Source organism: Pipistrellus hanaki (genome assembly GCF_964339955.1).
Source record: "Pipistrellus hanaki genome assembly, chromosome: 10".
NCBI lineage: Eukaryota > Metazoa > Chordata > Mammalia > Chiroptera > Vespertilionidae > Pipistrellus > Pipistrellus hanaki.
In genome coordinates, this window is record NC_140512.1 from 46,653,849 (window position 1) to 46,675,727 (window position 21,879).

Genomic DNA, 21,879 nt, shown 5'->3' on the forward strand with positions numbered 1-21,879 from the left:
ACTCGCACTTAGAGAAAGATTTCCAGAGTTAATATGGAAAAGAGAGAAAATTCTTCCTCAGAACAAAGCTCGCCCCACTGAGAGCAATAAATTCTACCTTCAATTCTCAGAGCCAGATCTATCATGCTTCAAGCTAACCTGCACCCAGCACCTCCAGTCTCACACACTTTCACTTCTTTTAATTAAAGCAATGGTTTTCATGCCTACTATTTGCCAGATATCAGACCAACACTGGGATTGAAAGGTGGATGAGACATCTTCTTTGCCCTAGGGTGGACAACACTGCAGCAAAATGAAAATGTTCATACAAAATAGTGTGCTGACAGTGACATAGACAAGAATGGCACCGAACCCCCTTGGAAAGAGGAGGATGGGAGATTGATTCTGAATCTTAGAACTGATAAGACTCCTCCAAGATTATCACATGCCAATCAATACACTCTCCCTCCATCTGCTCTGAGTTACAGAATTTTCCAGCTAATGGAACTGCCATCATCTATTCCCCATTGGTGACTGAGAGGGCAGTTCCCCGTAGTGCTCTGATGATCTCTAGCTTTTCTCAACCAGGTGGTGATGTCTCCATTACCAGCCTCTTGCTCCACGGCTGGCGGCCTGGCCTCTGGGTCTCCAAGGGCCTTGGAGCAGGGCCCCTGATGGGAACAGGCCTGCCTGCTGTTAAAGGTAGGTCGGCTGGAGCCCGTGAATGGCACTGAATTAGGGAAAGCTTTCTGGCAAGAGGAAAAACAAAATGGAAGTTATAGGAGAAGGCAGGAGGAAGTTGATCTCCTAACTTCCCGTGGGTTAATTAATACTTAATCAATTCCTACATTTTTCTTTCAACTAAGAGTTAAGCTACATTGGGGAAAGCAATGCTGACTAGATCATGTGGCTGACAGTCCGAAGCACTGCCTGGCCAGCTGTGGGAGAACTGCCTGATGGTGAGAGGCCCGGCCACTCTGCTGCCCACTGAGAGCACCAGCTCTCCGCCCTGCAGGTGTGGCCACTGAGAGGGCAGCAGTCCTGCCTTCTATCTCTAACCAGGGATGCTGCAGAAGGGACATAGTGTCTCCTACAAACAAACAAAAAAACAAACAAAAAACACAGAGAAATGTCTGGTACTGGGTGTAGAATTATTTTACTAAGCAAATGTTTGTTTTTAATGAGACATCAGCAATTTTTTAAGGTTACATATTGAGTAACTACAACCATCGATTGCATTAATGGATTACCTCTGGAGAAGAAATCTAATTACACTTTTGTACAAATCGCAAAATGCAAATTAATTTCAAATTTTCTTGGCAGCCCTGTTGTTCTTCCCTGACTCAGTGATAGAGCAGTGAGCCAGGAGAGCCAATCCCTGAGAAGGATCTGGAACCCAGGAGAGGCTTTGTCTGTTCATTCATCAGAGATGTACCAGGCACCCTGCCTTCTCTGGTGGGCCAGCTCCGTTCTAGGAGCTAGAGACACAGATGCAAACAGGACAATGTCTCGTTCCTCCTGGCGTTTCCCAAAGTATTAACCACTCCAAGAGCCATAAAATCCCAAATGCTCCTGAACCCCTTTAAGTAACCACTGAGCTTCATTTTTCTGAACACTGATTAGGGCTTGATGCCTCTAATCCAAGAGTTGTCCACCTCTATAGCCCTGAGAAGGAGCATAAAAAAAAGGGAACAAATGATTAAATATGAGAAACAGAGTAGGGAGGCAAGACAGGAGAACTGGCCAAGAGGCACACATTCCGAAGATGGATTAATTTATTTGAGATGGGGAAAAGTAATTAGAAAGTAAAGGCAAAGCAAATGAAGCGAGAATGTGAAAGGGAGAAATACAATGGCTAATAACCATTTCTTCAAATTCAACCTCTCTCCTACCTGAGTGAAAAAAGAATTTTCAATGTAGATAAACTGGCTCAACCTTACAGGAACACAATTTTTCATTATATATCGAGAACTTTTAAAAAGTATGTGTCTTTTGAGCTAATGACACCATTCTAGGAATTTATTAAATAATCAAAATTATGGTCAAGATTTATGCATAAGGATTATCATTACAACATTATCATAACAATGTCAAACTAGCACAATATAAATGGTTAACACTAGAAGATTAAGTAAGTTATGTATAGCTGCATGGTAGAAAATTACTATACCATTAAAATTATGTTTATAAAGAGTTTTGATGACAAGAGGAAATGCTTATAATCATAAATAAAAAATGTGATACAATATTATATATAAAGTATGATTTATATGCCATCAATAGAAATGCAAACAGACATAAGGCACAACAATAATTTGTCTCTTGGTGGTGAAATTTTAGAAGATGTTTCTCTGTTCTTTTATACTTTTCTGTCAACATTTTCTATAGTGACATTTTAATTCAATAATCAGAAGCAAAGAAATTAACTGATAAAAAAAAAAAAAAAAAAAAAAAAAAAAAACAGGAGGAGGATAAAATCTTAATCTGATGAGGAAGAAAAAGGAACTGGGAATGGGCCAGCAGTTTAGGTGGAAGGATTGCCACCATAGACTTAAAGGATTTGCCCACATTCAGGAGCCAAATGCTTGCTGTCTAGAATGGCATCTGGTGACAATGCCTGTTTCAAATTTCCTTCCTCCTTACAGATTAGCCCGAGTTAATGTTTGGTTTCAGTCTCCCTGACTACTCAAATAGGCTTGACCTGAGTCTGTGGGGTTTTAAGTCTCATTTGGTTCCCACCTTTTACAGCTTCCATGTTGAATTCAAGCTGTTCTTAGAAACTTTATACAGTGACCCATGAAAAAAATGTTTCAAAGGAACCAGAGCATTTTTCAAAAATTATTTTTTAAAATTATTCTCCATTAGCAATGTACTCAACCTCCCTGCCCCCACCTCACCCCATCCTCTCACCACATACACACACACACACAAAACACAACATAGTACTGACTATAATCAATTGACTCTTTAGTTTAGATGCATTCTCTGGAGATTCCAGTCACTGGAGGAGATGAATTATTGTAGATCGTCTTGGAAAGCTTCTAAAACAGTGCCCCGTCTGTTCAGCACTTACCCTATGCACAGTAAACCATAAATACTTAATGATCAGGCCGACAATGCTGACTAAGATGATCAATAGCGAGCATTAAGACAGCTTTCCATGTCCATGGCTTCGAGGGAATGGAGGAACACCACCACACGTAGGGGAGACAGGTTATTCACCCATTGCCATTCCCAGCTGATGGCAGCTCAGTGACCCCAGAAGGAGAGCTGAGGGTGTTCTGAGACTGTGTTGGACGTTCTGACAGCTGATGTGGAGGCACCAACCATTTCCTCCCATGTGTCCTCTGGCCATGCAATTTTAATATGCTCAACCTCAAGAAAGGAAAGGGGAGCCTGGGACCCTGCTGAATTATTCACAGCGCTGGCCGGGTAAAGCAGAAGAACCCCTCTTCTGAGAGGCAGTGATAGCTACTCTCTCATTGCTCTCCCACCCTGTCATGATCCCCAGGTGAGAATCCAGTTTAAATATCCAAAGAGAGAAGAAAATCTACTATGTTCTTAAATCTGAGTTCAAGAGTAATTAGTGAATTTGCGAATCATGTTGCAATTGACAATTTTATCCTGGGGAAAATTTTTGGAGAGCCTGGTACGTTTAAATTTATTTAAGGGTAGCATACATTTGAAAACTAATTTTCACAGATTAATGGCATGATCAAAGTGGTCTTGTTTAATAACAGAATGAAAATAGTTGTTAGCCTTGAGACAAGAAGGCCAAGGAGATATATGATTCAGGCATTCATTAGGTGCTGAATTGAATTAGCACTTGAATGTAATGAATATACCTTATTTCTATGTACATAGAGAAAAATGTACTTAATTCAACAAAATATAGTCATTCTTCCCCACACTCTAAGGAAAGCGTACTTTCCCACATGTCATGCCTACAGTTAGTATTAATGGGCCTCAGGACAGCCCTGTGCTCCTAGGGAGTGCGTTAGCATTGGCTCCTTCAGACCAGTCCTCCCCCAAAGCACACCCGCTTAGCAGGTGGCTTCAGCTCCAGGTTTTCTCAAGTCTCACGTATCCACGGCTGAGAGGCCAGGCCCAGCCACCGACCTCAGGCCTGGAATATCACAGAGGGCTCCTCAGAGTCCAGACTCCGCCCAGCTCCATCCATCCCATGCATGGCTGGCAGGTGAATTTCCTAAGGTATCATAAAGCCATAACGCTCACACCATGTGGCTATATGGTGAGTTATTTAACCTCTAAGCTTCAGTTCCTCATCAGTGAGAGAGATATAATAATACTAGCATGCTCCTCATAGGGCAGTGGGGTGTAAGTGAAATGATGCACCTTAGGATATACTGCAGCTGTGGGCCCAAGTTAAGCATTCAATAGGTGGTAACTATCGATCAATCATTACACCAGAATGCAAGCTCCATGAGGGCAAGAATTGCTGCCTCCTTCATCTAGTCCCTACAATAGTTCCTGATAAATAGTAGGAACTCAATAACTTGAATAAATGAAGTCCTTTTGGCCCATTTCATAGGCCACTATTCCTGCCCCTATAGCCTGGACTGACATACTCTCTTCCCCCTCTGGATGCTGCTAATAACATGCTGTTTGCTCACGTCTGTAGCGCAGGCCCCTGCAGCCTCCAGCTGACGTCTCTGCTCTTTGTGCTCTGTGTGCCTCTCCTCCTCTGCCTCGTTCAGATGCTGTGCACACGCAGGCCCTCAGTCAACACCAGGAATGAAGATCCTGCCGGGTCCGTCCAAGAACACCAAAGACATCTCCTTGTTACCCAGAGCGCCAAAGAACTGCAAACCAGGATCCCAGCCCCTCTCCTCCAATTTAATGAGGAAATAGAGCCAACTTAGTCATTTTTTTTAGTTGCACATTGCTGTCGCTCTGCCAAGCTGAACAGCTGGATTTTAAACCTTAACCATAAACCAGAGGTCCCTGCTCTTTTTGAGAGTGGAGGTGTGGAGAAGTCATTTTTACTTCCTTTGAGGTAGGCCCTACAGCAACCACAACGTGAGGGGAGGGGGGGGTTATGGGGGAGGAGAGATGGGGAATAGGCAGCAGAACAGAGAGCTGATGTGACACTCAGACAAAGCCAGACTGAAGGAAGGGAGGAGAGGGGAAGGGAGGGGGATTCTGGCTCAGTATCACATTTCTCCCCTACTCACAGCCTGAAGGATCCTTCCCTTCCTTCTCCTTCACCCACACCCCCCAGAAGGATGTTCCCAGGAGCTTGGGGAGAAGGTAGCTTTCCTACAATTCCTTTTCCCTGTTTCCCTGGCAACTGTGCAACATCTAGAAGCTCTAGGAGTGAGCTGGCGGAATGGGGTGTGGAAAATGATTGCTGATGTAGGTCCCATGTGATGTCACCCCACACCCAGCCTCTCAGCCTCAGAAGGTCTCACACACACACACACACACATACACACACATACACACACACACACACTCCTGAATGCTCGTTTCTAATTTGGTGCCAGGTGCCCAAGCAGAGAGCCTTGGGAAATGTTACATAATTAGTCTCATTTTGCCAACGTGAACTGAGAGGTGAGGCATGAGACAGTACGATAACTTGCACCAAGGATGCTCGAAGTCTCTTGGTTGGGTTTCTGAATTTCAGATAAGCATACACAGCACACCTCATGGGGCATTAATTAACTTTGTACCGGCAGCTGGTTATGGGCTGAGAATAAGGGATGGGGGAGTCTGAGCTTTCACCCCGCTGAGGGTGCCTGATTCGGGGATCCAGCTGAAGAACAACAGATGTAGGAAGAGGGGATGCAGCGACAACATTCAGAGGCAAACTTGCCTAAAAGTTGAACGACGGTCTCCAGCTTTGAAATGAATTTCATTCTAAAACCTCATTTGTAAGCCAGTTTTTTAGAATTCAGAACCCATTTCCAGAGAAGCTGTGTCTGTTATAAATGGTGATTGGGTTTCTAGGCTAGTCCACAAAAGCCTATTTAACTCATAATGTGGACAAAATACTACACATTTGCAATGAAAAGCAATAGAAAAAAAGTCCTGTTGTGATACCAGTAATTAAATGAAAAAGAAAAACAGAGAGGAGGAAAATAAATAGCTTTCTCTCATTTCTTTTGAATAGCAGAGCTCGTGGATGGAGGTGGGTAGCTAGCCCAGTTGCTCTTAAGGGGGAGGGAGGTCTTCATTTACTTGAGATAATGGGTGGAGGGGTGGAGAATAAAGGGGCCACTCTTTGGGATAATAAAAATATAGCATATTTGGGGAAACAGTCAGAAAGGGGAGAAAATAGTGAATAGGACTGTCTCATAAGACAGTAGTCACTATCCGTGGTCCCTGGACCACTGGTGGTCCATGAAGTCTGAAAGGTTGGCAACCACCGTCATAAGGTATAGGTGGGGTTCCTTGGGGTGAGGAAAGAGCATGAACATCGCTGTCACAAAGTTCTGCCTCTTGTCTCTTACTGGCTGTAGCTTTGAGGTCTTAATGTCTGAGTCTTAGTCACCTCACTGGCTATCTCAAAGTGTCACTCAGTCAAATGCCTGCCTGGTGGGCACTGGCACTGCCCAGACCCCTCCATGGAAGGACTTGATGCCCTAGTTCTGGGAGGGCTGTCAGCCCCTACCGGAATGGCTCAGACACCGGGCCCCCCTCTTCTGATGGCCCACATCCAAGAAGTAGCAAGTGTGGGAGGGTGAGGGCTGGCTATCTTGGCCAATCAGGAACCTCTTGTGGGCCATGTGGGACCGTAGCACTCCAAGGGGTGTTGCAGGCCAGCATCAGAGTTTGACTTCCCCTGTCTAACCTGCTTCTGTCCTTCCTTTCCTCAGGTGTGAATTCTAAGGGCACTCCATAAACCTCCTGCTCAACTCTATCTCAGAGTCGACTCCCCAGGGAACCGGACCTGGGGCAGCCTGGCCCACAGGTAATGACGAGACCCTAAATGGCTGGAGCACATAGATAATGTATCTGGTTTTGTTTTCAATGTATAAATGCTCATAATCAGCAGTTTGTGATTTGTAAATAAAATCTATATTTAAAAAATTTGAGGAGTGTTTGTTCAGAACTGCTCTGCCACTGGCTACCTGCAATGATTTAAATTGCATTAGGCAGTCAGTCTAGTGATATTTCTAAAGTTCAGTAATCGCCCAGCCAGTATGCCGTAGTGGTTGAGCATCAGCTCCTGAGGTCACAGTTCAATTGCAGGTCAGGGCACCTCCCCAGGACTGTGGGCTCGATCCCCAAGTAGGGGACGTGCAGGAGGCAGCCGATCAATTATTCTAATCACTGATGTTTCGATCTCTCTTTCCCTTCTTCTCTGAAATCACCAAAAATAAATATCTTTTTATAAAAGCTCAATAGCCATATGTTGCTCATGGCTATAATAACGGGAAATGCAGATTTATAGATCATTTCCATCATTACAGAAAGTTCTATTGGATAGTGCTGGCTGGAATGTTGAATTGTAAAGACTCTAAGAATGTTTGCATTGTTTCCTATACCAACCTTCCAGGACAGGTTCCTGAGATAGAAAAGCATGGAATATGAAGTAAGATAAATAAATAATGCTATTATTGGCTAAGGCTTGGCTCTACCTCTCACCCCCACACAGTAAATTCCAGTTCTGCATGAGCAAGGCTCCACTCCATGGAGAAGTACTTTATGACCCAGCGCCATGCAGGCCTCTTAGCCCACAATGACTTCCAAGCTCAAGCCAGAGTCAGCTCTCAGGAGAAGATAAAGAAGGTGCAGGTGGCAAAAAACATCAGCCCCAATAATCATCTCAAAAGGCCCTTACCATGTGCCCCATGTGCTCAACCCAGTAGTTCCATCACTCAAACAGTACCCAACAAAATGTCCTTAAATCTAAGCAGCTCATGCAGTCTTTCTGCTTGGTCATGAACAGAGAAATCTTGCATTCCTCTCTGCAGCCAACACTGCGAGTCCTCATAACCTGAGCAATGGCAGAGTCAACGGCCTTAGCAGTGTTTTGTGGTCTGTCCAGGGGCCCCTACTCACTCCACCTTACCTGCACTTTGGGTCTGGCTCTTGCCTTCTGCCCACTGCATGGACTTGGCACTTCAGAGCCTACTTCCCTGGAATACCTCCCTTGTCAGGACTAAGTTCCATCTTTTCCCCATGGTCATGGTTATGAAGCAGTTCCTAGGGGATTCAGGCCAGGTTGAGCTGCAGCCCCCTCTCAGCTAACTGATGGCTCCCAAGCTCCAAGGCCAAGCTATCTCCCTGCAACTCATGGTCCTTTGTAACTGAAACACAGAATGGCAGAGTCCAGGACCTCAGCCAGCATCCCCATGAGCACTGAGGTGGAAATAAGGAGCACTCCTTCCCTGAGTACAGGAATATCACCTCCACTGCCTCCCCCTTGTCCCAATCAGCATCTCCCATGTTCTTCTGGACCCTCCTTTCCCTAGTCCTCGATACTCTCACAGTATCCTCTCTGGGGACATGTGTTTTCATTTCAGAAACAGGAGAGGGGATCTGATCATGGTACATTTTGGAAAGCACAGCCTTCCTGTAAGGCAGGGCTGGGCTGCAGCAGTTAGGAGAAGGACACAGTGGTTTCCATACTCCCCTCAACAATTTCAATACAAACGTGCTCAGAGTGTGTTTATGTTCAAAGCTCTGAAAATGTTACTGTTTAGATACTGGGTGTATAAACTTTCTTTTAGAGCCTATGTTATTGTCTACACTGCACTCTTATTGGACACAACTGATAAATGAGAGGGCCTCTTGTGCCGCTGCTAACCCACCAAGGATGCCAAGCACCGATGATTTTCTGTTCCGAGACTCCTTTCACAATATGCCACACTGTTGTCGTTCAGCAAATAGTACTCTCAGCCACTTTCTACTCCCACACAATAAACACCGATGGAAGTTCCCATCACACACACACACACACACACACACACACACACACACACACCTGTGCAGACAGCAAACCCACAGCAGGCCCACCCACACGTACAGCCATGCACAAGGCAAACTCGCTCACACAGGCCTTGCAGAGTCGGATGAGAAAGTCCCCAAGTCCATAACGTGTCACTTCAGAGCCTTCCCTCCAGCTCCCACAGGGATCTCGGTGTCTGGCACAGCTCTGTGTCCCAACAGCAATAGCACCTACCACTGCTTGGTACAGACTTTACAGAGTCACCAACTGATTTTGCATGAATCATTTTATTTGATTCAAATTTTATAATAACTCTCAAGACACGTATTATTTACGTGCATTTTAGCGATGAGTCTGCTCACTTCAAAACACTCCGTTTGCCCAGGACCATACACCTAGAGAGCGACAGAGCTGGGACTCCATCCAATGCCCCATGACTTAGGGAGCTTGAAGCTATTTCTGAATGAAGGAGGATGTTAGAAACATGAGATGGAGACTTGAGCCTCGATATTAGGAGGATTTAGGAGGATGGTAATAGATAACACATAAAATGTAAAACAAAAGGAAATACACCTTTGCTCTTCCATGCTTTTTTCATAATTAACAAAAAGAAATGTGGAAGGAAAGTAAATGACCACTATAACCAAATAGAAACAGACCAATTGATAGTGGAGAAGGGCACATAATAAGAATAAACCCATGGATACTTGGTAATTATTCACCTTACTAACTAGAGTTAAGCAGTTTTCTTATAGGCCCTGGGAAACAGGAGGATGAAGCAAGGCTGTAAAAAGATAAGATGCCTCGATGTGTCCATTACTCAGAAAAGAAATACATTTGAGAACAGACTAGGGACAGGACACGCTTTGATTTGGTTGCTGTGCCCAGACCCTGACCCACACGTACAGCCATGCACAAGGCAAACTCGCTCACACAGGCCTTGCAGAGTCGGATGAGAAAGTCCCCAAGTCCATAACGTGTCACTTCAGAGCTGGAGTTTTTCTCAGGAACGCTAACCATTCTCCAGTCCCAGGAAGGGGCTGAGCTGTTTGTAACATCATGGAAGATTAGCCACCTTGTTAGCAGACTTCGAGCTCCTGAAGGCCAGACCCTTCCCTCCCCTTTCCTCACAGCTGCATGTAGCTATCTTCTCCCTTGTGTGTATGTAATCACAGCAACTGGCAAGTGGAGGGGGGGAGGGGAGGTTGTCAGCAGAATTTACAGGATGACCTGCTGCTCTCCCAACATGGCATTATTATAATAAAATGAACACTCATATATTATTCAACCCTGTCTCTACTTAATTTGGCTCAAATAGTGACAAGCAGCCTCGGACCCACTGTGTCCAGTTTCACAACGACACAACTTAGAAGTCCTGTGGGAGGCTGTGCTAAACACAATGATCTGCTGGCTCCCATGCAAAGCCCACTCCGGCTCCCTCCTCTGAGCCGTCTCTGACCACCAGTGCCCTCCAGACCAAGAGTCCTTTACCTTTAATGGGCTAAGGATCACACAGATGCCTGGGCCCCAGCTCCAGAGAGTCTGACCTACTGGGACTGGGCTGTGCCCAAGAACATGCATTTCTGACCAGTTCCCAGCCACTGCTGGTGCTGCTGGTCCATAGGCCACTGTGAGTAGCTCCGTTCTAGATTCTGACAGGACCTTTCCGACAGAATGGAGAACCTATGACTTCTTCTGTTAAGTCACTCTGGTTCCCAGATGTCTCTCCCCACCCCGCCCTCATTGTCCTACCACCATCCTCAGAAGTGGCCTCACCCCCACTGCCCAGGACCAATCCTGATCACTATTTGAAACTGCTGCTCTGACTCAAAAGGTCTCCCACCTTGTTTGGGGTACAATACCCAAAGCCATGTACCTCAGTCCTCAAAGTGCAGTTTCTCTTACAGCCACTGTTCTCTATTTCTCATTCTCATTTCTAATATGCCAGATTCCTTTAGCCAAGCCTCTTCCTTCCTGAACCCTGCAGTCCTGAGGCCCCAAAGAAGCACCTACTGAGCCACGGCCTGACAACAAGTGTCTGCTGCCCAGACATCTGTGTTTCACATCCAACCCAGACTCCCTGCTGCTGAGCTCTCCCTGCCCAATGGAACTCTCACGCAGCTTCTGGCCTGGTTCCAACCCTCACTGCGTGGCTTGCGGGACAATGAGCTCTGGCTTACCTATTGGAAAGACAAATCACCTGCCACAATCAGCATCTGGAGCTGGGACAGATCCCACCCCACCTCTAGAGCAGTGTTTCCCAACCTTCTCTCATGATGAGAATCACCTGGTGGAGTTGTTAAAACACAGATTCCTGAATCCCAACTAAGAAGTGCTAAACTAGAATTTTTGGGAACATATAGGTAAAATTGCATACCTAACTTAGTGCTCTGTATATAAAATCTGTCTTAGAGCACTAGTTAAGTATACAATTTTACCTATATGTTCCCAAAAATTCTAGTTTAGCACTTCTTAGTTGGGATTCAGGAATCTGTGTTTTAACAACTCCACCAGGTGATTCTCATCATGAGAGAAGGTTGGGAAACACTGCTCTAGAGGAACAAGAAGAGGCAGATCGTAGACCATCCCTGCTTCTCCCTCACTATGAAAAGTAGGCCATGCCTCTGTGATATGGTAGTTTTGTCTTTTATTTTGCTGTTCATTCCCCCTGCAATGAATCCTTGCTGATTTCTGTGTGCAGGTCGGGACCTGTGATGTGTGCGTGTCAACAGCATGAGCCTGCGCTCTCTGGGTAGTCAATAAACATTAAGCAACAAGCAGCTTGATCCTTTGCCTGGTTGGCACCTGGAAATACATCATCCAATTTGGAAAGCAGAGTACCTTTTAATATCCCCTGCAGCACCTACCACGGGGATCCTCCCAGAATAGGCACCCCATGAATCCTGAATGAGTAAATGAGCAAATGGATGAAGGATGCCAGGGGGTTGTGCCCAGTTCTCCTTTGTGGCATCCTCATCAGTATGCTTGGTGGGAAAAGAACAACTTCCAGCCTGCAGAAGCTGAGAGAATGCCTCTAGGCCACACTTCCAACCAATTCCCAGCACGGAAATTGGACCTGCACATTCCGATGAATTGTGGCTTGAAGACTGCAATTACATCGCACAGTGGCTCTCAGATTTGTTTCAGTACACGGATGTCTTTCACAGAAAAGGTTGTACCCTATCTCGCCCCACCCCTACGCCAGGCCTCCTCCCTTCCCTACTCCTAAGAACCCTTCTTTTCTGTCACTGACCCCTGGCCAGGCCAGCCATCTAAGCAGGTGGGATGGACAGTGGCATGTGCTAACGTATCTCCACACAACCTTTAATCACCTCACTGTCATTCCTTTGAGTTAGGTCTCCTGAACGACAAAATGCTATCAGGGAAGGTAGTCCAAGAAGACATTAACATCTTAGCTCAAACAAGCTCATCATATTAGTAAAGCTGTTGTCTAGCAGACCCCTGAACAGATGGGACAGAGCACAGATAAGTTTTGACACAAGCAAGGAGTGTCCGGGCATGAGTTCCCACTGCAAAAGCAGGTCTAGGTGCAATACTACCTTAGGCGATGATGGTCTACTCTGCCTGGCTTGCTGCAGAAACCCCTCTGGGGCTCTGGGAGAATGGGCATGGGGCAGCCTGTGGGCTCAGACTGTGGGCCTCCTGAAAGGTTTATGACATCCTCTGCAAGGGTGGGTTGGGACAGAAAGATGTGGGATAATTTGCAAAAGGCAGAGACTTTAGAATACCAAGTGGCATATGGTGATGCTCTGTTGGTTGAGTTTCTAAGTTCTGGGGATGGCTTCATGCTGGATGACCCCCATGGCTGCGCGTCTTGCAAGCAAGAGGCGGCTCACAACAGACTGCACACAGTGAGGGCCTTGCTGGCTGCGCTCAGACGAGGCTGTAGGCTAAAGAAAATGGCTGACGCTGCAGGGGACCTGAGCTTCCAACGTCTGGGATGTTTACCTCATTAAGCTGTTTTACATAACATCAGCCAAAAACAGAAGAAAAAAAAAAAAATAGCTGGAGGGAGTCCGCTAGAATGCAGGCCTGGATTCTGAGTCCTGGTCTCAGATTTTTCCGAGGCCCAAGGGGCAGCCCTGGCTGGGTTATCTGGCCTACGAAGGAGCCAGAACAATGGGGACTGGGCTCCTAGGAGGAAATCCCAAGCCACTCCCAGCTCCCAAGGAGCACTATAGCTGATAGGAGCGAAGAGGTGGTTTTCATTGTTATAATTATGTATGTTCTTTCCATCCCAACCCCTCTACTCTACCACATTCATCTTGTCAGAATCAGGGATGGCTGAAGAATGAGAGACCAGGGGTCCAGGCAACTTGTGGGCTGGGAGGCCAGGGGTCTTGATGGGAGGAAGTTCCAGAGGGTCGATGAGCAGGCTGGTCCAGGAGATGCAGACTAGCCCATTGAGAAAGGAGAGGGCTAGTGCCATTGGGCAAAGAGCACACTTAAGTCTAAGGTGAGAAGGCCAGTGCCAGAGGGGAGAGGCAAGAAGCAGCACAGGGCCTTGAGGTGGGCAGTACCTGGGGTGGCTGGATGGGGTCACAGATGATTACAGGAGACTAGGGTTCGGTGCAGGATGCGCTAATTCTGGAAAGAGGGGGGGTTGTGGAAGAGGCCGTGAAAAAAGCAGATGAGGAAAGACTAGGTAGGACTTGATCACCAAAATACATACCAGAGAGCTGGACAGGCTGAGCTTCTCACCATGTAGCTGGTCCCCAAGACTGAGCTAACCAACAGGCCCCTACTGTGAGTGGTCACAGATTCGGGGACAGAGAGTCACATGTCTGCATCAGGCAAGACAGTCTGGATTTTGATTTCTTCTCCCTCTCAGCCACATGTCCATGAAATGTCCTTGTTCCTCCTCAAAGTCTCAGTCTCCACCTCCATCTGTCTGTCTATCTCCTTCCCTCTCCCTCCCCACCGCCCCTTACCTTGTCTTCTCCCTCCCTCTTCAACCTCTAGTCTTATTTCTCCTGACTCAGCTTTCCAGCGCCACTATATGAGTGTGTGTCTGTGTCTACTAGGGTGGTGTGAATGCCCTCAAGAAAGAAGGGGTGGGAAATAGGGAGGGGGGGGGGGAGGTCATTTCTCTTTCTCCCTCCAGGGGCCAGCTGGAAATGAGCCCTGTGACCATCCGATATAATTAGCTGAAATCTCAGCCTTGATAGAAGAAGGCTTAAAAAAAAAAAAAACAAAAAACCCTCTAGCTTTCCTGACTCTCAGCCTATTGAAAGATAAGAAGATCTGATTGCAGGGAAGTGGAGTCCCAGCTCCTGATTCCCTCTGCCAGGGGCAATCAACTGTGAGCTGAAACCTCCATCTTGAAGACGCCAAGCAGAATGAGAAAACCTGAGCTCACAGCACAGTCTCAGGGCTCTGACCCAAGGAACCTCCGTGGCAGCTGCCCAGAGTCCCTGCCAAGTAGATTGGGAGATCTGGGGTGAGAAAAGGCCACCCTTCTCACACCTTCCACTGGGCACCCAGGCCAGCCTTCCTGTCTCCTGGTGTTTCCCCAGGCCCAGCTCCACCCACGCCAGCCCCTCCTTCAGATGCACTCACCTCTCAGTGGCAGCTTCCCAGGCCCTGCTGCCTCCCACTCCTGGCTGCTCAGTCCTGGTCACTGGTTGCTCAGTCCTGGTCACTCCCACCATCTCCCCTTGTCCTGCCACTGGGCATTGCCCTGTCCCTTGGCTGTGCTGAAAGGATATGTCAAAGGGACACCCATGGCAGGGAGAGCAAAGCTTGAGCCACTTGGATGACCTCTTGGGGGTGGCACAGGACACAGAATTCTCCAAACAAGCCCTGCAAGCTCACAATGAAAAGTTTACAGGAGGAGACAGCACCATAAGATGCCAGCCTGTTTCCCCTTGACCACTGCTAATTGGATTCTGTCATACTCAAAACACTAAACTAGAAAACCCACCCAGAGATTGGCATTAGACAAGCTCATCCCCAGCAGCCACCATCCTGTCCTCACTGGCCTGGTGACCCCTCGCCTGCCCTGCTCCAGCTCGGAGGTGGAGGGAGGATCTGGGTCAGGAGTGCACAGAGGCTGGACAAATGCTTAGGTCACCGGGACCAAATGAGAGGCAGCAGGAAGGCAGGTGGGCTGCCCTGGGCAGCGGCCAGGCCAGGGTGGACTGAGGCCAGAAGATATTATGTCTTTTCTCAGGGAGCTCGGGCCAGGGTGGAAGGACAAACCAGTATCGGCACACATAATATGTCACCAGCAATCACCATCCAATCCAAAGCCAGAGGCTTGTCACCACGTCACTCAGACAACTCAGCATTCAGACCTCATACACGGAGACTACCACACGCACATGCACATGCACACGCACACACTCTCAAAGGCACACGTGGTGTCCTGGCCTTTATGTCCCAAGGTGGTTATTATCTCTTTGCACTTAGATTTGAAGTCTTTCACATGCTGATCACCTGACCATAAGGTGAATGAGCTCACGGCCAAATAGTTATGCCTCACATGGGTGGGGCTGACTGTTCCAAAGCCTCTGGCATAAATTTTAAACCAAATTGTGCATTTTCCTATTGCAAATTGTTTTCTCCATCAATAGTTGATGATCACATGCAAATTCTTGATGAAAAATGTAGAACCTAAATTTAACCAAAGTCCAAAATATTTGCCAGTTGTTTCGTAAATCAAAATCAAAATTCTTCACTTTGGCAAAAAATTATCTACTGAGAAAAACTATAGAATGTAAGATGCTATGGTCAACTTAAAAAATAATAACCAATTTAGTGTCAAATGAATGTATTTGATCCCACTAATAAAATTAAAGAGCAAAGGACTTTCAAGTAAATAAATTAGAGTTTTTGTGTGTTTTTTTTAATTTCCAGAGCTTGATCTTAGAAGTCTGCTAATCTTTGATAGTTTCTACTTTATTTCCAAGGGGGTTTATGTGCCATCACTATCTGACCTTCGATAAATGTTTACTAGAATGGACATTTGCCGGGTGTCCCCAGGATGCCAGCTTTGCCAATGACATGAAGCAACAACTTCAGATGAGACAGATGCTCACCTGCCCTCTGGCTAAAAATAGCTGTCATCGATGTCAGGAATGGCAAATGTTCTCTGCCTGCTCAACAAACAGCCCATTAGGCCACTCAGTGAAAGAGGCAGACGAGTCTCACACCAACCGGCAGCCTCCACTTCACCAACACTCGGTGCCCCAAACCTTTGCAAGTATCAGTGGCAGAAATGGTTTTGATCAGTTAAAAATAGATCTGTGAGCACCTCAATTCATAGCATAGGCTACACAGTGGTTTTTGCCAACCCACCGGCACTACAGTTCAGGAATGAGGACCCTGGAGACATCAGGCTCAAGAACATTCCACGAACCTTTGCACCAGCCTCCTCCCTCCTTCGCTGGTGCCATGCAACATATTTTCAGTGTGTTGGCTGGAGAGCCGTGGTTAGCCGCTCTGTTGACTAATGAGTTTGCTGACCACTGCACTACACCAAAGCAATGTGAGAAATAAGCAGTCATGGTCAGGTATTTGTGAAGTTGGCTCCTTACATGTCTACCTCCAAAAAGGAAATGAATAAGCCCAATTATTAGACCCTCTGAGGCAACACTCACATTAGGATTAAATAGCATATGGTGTGCTTCACTGAATGGCTAGCACATAGGAAGAGTCTTCGGACATGACCTCTCTGGCCCATGTCCATGCCTCTCATGATGACAAAGTTTGTAGGGACAACCGTTTGGGTAATGCCTTTCCATCCACTGACACCTGCCCTATCATTTCAGGCCAGTGGCAGGTAGGAACCACCATCCTGGCCACAGCTTCTTTCTGAAACCAATGAATGACTGATCTGTTTTGTTTACTGCTACTTGTCTCTCTCTCCTCCCACTCCAAGCTATAGTTGTTTGATTTAAGCCAAACCAAAAAGTAAAACATACCTTGGGAGGCCCACGCATGCAAAAAGATAACCAGACAGCAATAAGGAGAAGAAAGATGTTTTTGGCCTTCATCTAAGTTTACCATCATTTTTATAAAGAAACAATAAAAGGCCCTCATTCACATAGCAGTGTAAATTGAATCTTAACCTTGAGACATGTGACAAAAGCTGGAATAGGAAAGAAATGACAAGAAACAAGGGCAGCATGAGGCTTACTAAGGAGTCAGGATGTGTTCTTACACCTGAAGAGCCATGCCAGCAATGCGGGCGAGCTTTCATGACACACAGCAGGTATCCCCCGTGGAACAGGAGAGTGCAAATAGCCAACTAGCTCTGTTTGCTTATTAAGTCACACTTCCATCATTATTTAAGTCTCTGAGGATCTCTGCTCAAGAAATTCCCCAACAATAGAAGCAGACATTGTGATCTTTGCTAAGTAATTGCATGAGAACCAGGGTCCCAAAACGTATCACTCCGAGGAAAACAGAAACTTGTAAGTAGAGGACCAGATCTTTGGTGACCCCAAAAGCAAACTCCCAATGTGACCCAGCCTAAAATCAACAGCGATCTCACCCTGTGCAAAGGATGACACGAGGGATTAACAGGTTGCCACAATAATACTCTAAGCAACTGGGAGACAGGCTCGAATGAAATCCCAGGAGTTGGTTCGGTCAGGTAGTGAAATCTTAAATGCTTACCAGTGAGGAAAGATCACTGATCAGTGTCTAACTACTAGTTGGTCTTTCTTGTTTGTTTGTTTTTGTTTTTGTCTTAATTTTAGAAGCAGACTTCTCAGATCTACAATACAATCAAAACCAACCAAGACAATTCTGACCCACAGATATGGACACTTTGAAGACCTGCTTCCATGTGCTGAAACTGTCCACAGGCCTTGAAAGGGGGCACATCCATCTGTCCAGACCAAGCTGTTGGTGGGCATTCAAGCCCCCGAGCCAAAGGTCACAGTCAAAGAAGGAAATGGGTGTACTTACGCAGGGCGTGCCACTCATCCTGGCGGATGGTCTTCGTGATGTTGAAAGTGAGGTTCCTTGGGATGGTGGCTGAGGAGTAGTGGTATTTGATGTATGTGCATCGTTCAATTTCTCCTGGCAAAGACAGACAGGAAACCAAATGTTAATGAGGTAGCAATCATTTTGGGGGCAGTTTTCGGGATCCATTTTTCTGTGGGGAAAGGGACTGGTTTTATATTGACCCTGGTGACACCTAGCCTTTATGCAAGGCAGTAACTTTGACTCCAAAAGAATAAGAGAGAAGAACTAAAATCAGACACCAATCATTTTAGATAGAAAAACATTATCTCTGGCATCATTCAGAGGTGGAGAGGGCCACAGTTTAGGCTGATGCCTTGCTAAGAAGGTGGTAGCCAGGTTTGTTTAATCTTAAGAAAATAACTCCCAAGTCAAGGCATCAAAAGACATCATTGGTTTGCACCTCTGGACCAACAGAGAGCAGGCTTCAACCTTCATGATGTCACTTGTTAGAGGGGCCACTTCCCTTTTCTCTATCCCATCCCCCAACCTCATCTGTGAACACAGAGCACTCAGATTGAGCCCTATTCCCTTTGAACACCTCTCTTCTCAGGTTTCTTGGACAAAACTAAAGCCCCAGAACACACTCAACAAGTCAACAACTGGTCCAATAGGACTTTTACTGATTTGTTTTTATTGACCAATGCATGCTTCATTAGTCAAATTATCAAAAATTTCCGAGACCTCACATCGGAGGCTCTCAAAGTATGGTCCCAGGACTTCAGCATCAGCATCCTCTGATTATTTGCTAGAAATGCAATTCTCCAGGCCTGACCCCAGACCTACTGAATCAGAAACACTGAGGTCATGACGGCAATCTCAATCTTAATAAGCCCTCCAGGTGATTCTGTTACACACTTGAGTTTGAGAAGCCCTGCCTTGGAGAAGGTAATAGAATTGCCAATGTATTAATTCATAAATCTACCATGTTTGCAAATTCCAACAGCAAGGCATGATTAGGAGTTCTTCCCTGACACTCTTAGTCCCTGCAGGCATTTCCATGGACGTTTGCTTATTTGAGGGATATTAAAACTCAATGTCAGGGCATCATGAAGAATCAGGAAAGGAATGATTTTTAGAGGTTAGGGGTTTTAAAATTTGGGTTTGCACCTGAATAGATTTTGATGGTAATCCATTTTGCACCCCACTGATTTTCAATTTCTAAGTGGTGGCACCTGATTGAATTGTTTGACCCCTGGTTCACTGTCAGCAGGGAAACCTGGCAATTGGAGAAGTGCAATAATTTAGACAGCACCTCTTGTGAAACCAATGCCTTCCTGTAAATCACGCCTGGACAGCTGCCCAACTGCCAGTTATTGGCAGTCACTCTCCAATGGGACAGATGCTACCCAAAGAAGTAAAGTTGGGCAAAGTGCTACGCACGCTTTCACTTTTGTCTTTGAGTTGTCAAATCCTCTGCCTCGGTTCCCTTAGCCTACAGAGTCCTGAAGTCTCTCACATAACCCCAGCATTCCCCCTGACCACATCGCCACCTTGTCTTCCTTCTTCCCCTAACTTGCTACTTCTGGAACAAAGCAGGCTACCAGATGGGTCTCTATTTCCTCAATTCACATTCATACCTCAAACCCACACACTCCAGTTTCCATTACTAGCACGACCTCCCATCTGGTCTATGACATCCTAAATACCACAGTATCCCAAGGCCTCCTCCGCTCCAATCGTGCTCCTCCTCCCCATCATCCAACTGGCCACCAAATCCTGCCAGCTCTACCTCAGAAATGTCCCTGAGTCCAACATCTCTTCTCTGTCCCCACTCCTCTCTGTAGTAATCACATGAACAAGGACTGGTGTCAACGAACAGCCCCGTTTACTGAGACTTACTAGGTAGAAGAGCCATGCCAAGTGCCTTATTTACCTGCAGTTCCCACCTTCACTTATGTCATAGCGCCCACAGAGAAGAAGTGTGTGAGGATCTGGGATAAGCAGAAGCGCTGCCAGGCCCTGCCCAGTCTCCCTGGAGGCTGAAGGAGCCAACACCCACATACTGAAACCCATTCATGTCCTGTACTTCTCCCACCAGCAGGAACGCTGTCTTGAACACTGTCCTATCTAATCCTCATATGACCCAATGAAGGAGGCATTATCACGAATATTCCCCTATTTTACAAGTGAGGACATGGAGGCTCAAGAATATTGAGTGACTTGCTCAAGGAAGTAGCAGCTCAAGGATGAGAACCCAGAACTCTCTGATTGAGTCTCCCCCACCTGGCCACTCCTCACTTGCTGCTTGGAGTGTCTTCCAGAAAGGAAAATGTGGTCTTGTTACCCCCGCGATACCCACACTCCTCAGAAAGCTCCAGCCCCCACTTCAGGTCCCCTTCGGCCCAGTCATCACACACCCTGGGCTCCAACCAGGTGGCCCTTCCCACCTTGCCCTGCCTGAGCCCTACCTGTTCAGAGCACTGCACCTACTCTCCTCCCTGCCTTTGTTCACACCATCACGACTACTTGTCCTCAGAGGAGGCCTGCATGGCAGCTTCTCAGCAAAGCCTTCCTTGTGCCCACAGCGCCCAACGGTAGGCATCACTGGCCCACCTCCTCCTCCTCCTCGGGCTCCTGTCCTGCCCAGCACACACACCCATGGGCTGTGATTTATCTGTTTACATGCCTCACTCCCCCACTAGATTATGAGTTTCTCAAGGGCAGGGACTTGTCTTATCCATTCATCTTTACTTCCCTCGTTCCCAGCACGGGGTGAGCACCAATAACATGTGCTTTGAAGAAAGGAATGACTAATAGGAGGTGCCCTTTAGAAGACCACGGTGGGCAAGGGATCCAACAGCTTCTATTACATACAGGGGATTGAAATAATTGAGGCAAATTCGAGTGTAATGAATGAAAGGAAGTGATTGCTGCAGAACTCTGTGTCAACGGCAACACTCCTTCCCGGTGCAGACAGGGTTCGGAGAGGCTGATCAGTCACAGTGACGTGGAATTAACAGCAACTATACACAGGGGCCTCTCACTGCACCTGGAAATATAATCCAAAGGGCAAATAGGACAGTGTTTTAAAAGAAAAGAAATAGAAAGAAAAAAAAAGAAAGGAAGAAAAGAGAGGAGAGATAAAAAGTGGATAGAGGATTTTAACAAGAATACCATCAGCGACCACCTTGGCCGAGTGCTATCTTGGACAGGTACCGCTGAGCACATTATGCCCTGACCAGAACGCCTCTGAGGATACCTGGATGCTGAAATCCAGCCGCTGCCCTGCTCACCACGCATGCCCCCTGCTGATGTAGGGGAGCACTGCCCCTGCCAGAGGGACTGCCTCAGTCTAACCTGCACAAGGGTGTCCAAGAAGCTAGCAGCTGCCCTACACTCAACAACTTCAAGATCAAACAAAATACTCGCAAAGTCCCACTGTTTACAGCCAGATTGGTGCCTACTGCTAATGTCTCAGAAACGTACCTGATTTGGGGCTAAACTCAGGTTGTCTCAGTGTCAAAGCAACTCAACAAATAACCACAGGTTCCAGGTGGGCTGCGGTCACCTCCCTTAGCCCCAATCACCCCCAGCGCACATGACAGGAGCAAGAAGCTGGCGACAGACACTCAGGTGGCCGGCCAGGGAGCCCGGCGGGGCCTCTGCCACAGCTGTGGCCCCGTTGGAGGCCTCGCTGTGTCTTTGCCTCAGGGACGCGAGCATCCTGCCTCGACAGCAATTAGGTTCGAAAGACTCAAATATTGCCTAAGAAGAGAGGCAAAATATTTACCCATGTGTCTGCGGGTCCTGTCAGTGTGCTGGGATTTTGTAAACACAAGCACCATCTGGGCACCAAATTCGTGTGCCCAGAATGTGGGCTTCCCAACGCAAACAGGTTTTCCTGCTGCGCACGGTGCAGAGGGGCCACCTGGAAGGCAGTGCGAAGCCCAGGGCCTCACCTGGGAAGATCAAGCCAGTCTTCCAGAATCCCGCATTCCAGCCAGAGATGGAGCCTCCTCTCAGGAAGCCTCAGCCAGGAGATGGGA

At 46.9% G+C, this 21,879-nt stretch overlaps 1 protein-coding gene across 1 annotated transcript in view; it reads right to left on the bottom strand.

Annotated features, from left to right (window-relative positions):
- The window catches only part of TMEM178B (transmembrane protein 178B), a 341,304-nt gene that overhangs the window by 203,631 nt on the left and 115,794 nt on the right, over nt 1–21,879 (bottom strand). The window contains exon 2 of the mRNA XM_084896790.1: nt 17,834–17,947. Within this exon, the coding sequence (XP_084752916.1) occupies nt 17,834–17,947 (114 nt within the window). The remainder of the gene's footprint in view (nt 1–17,833; nt 17,948–21,879) is intronic.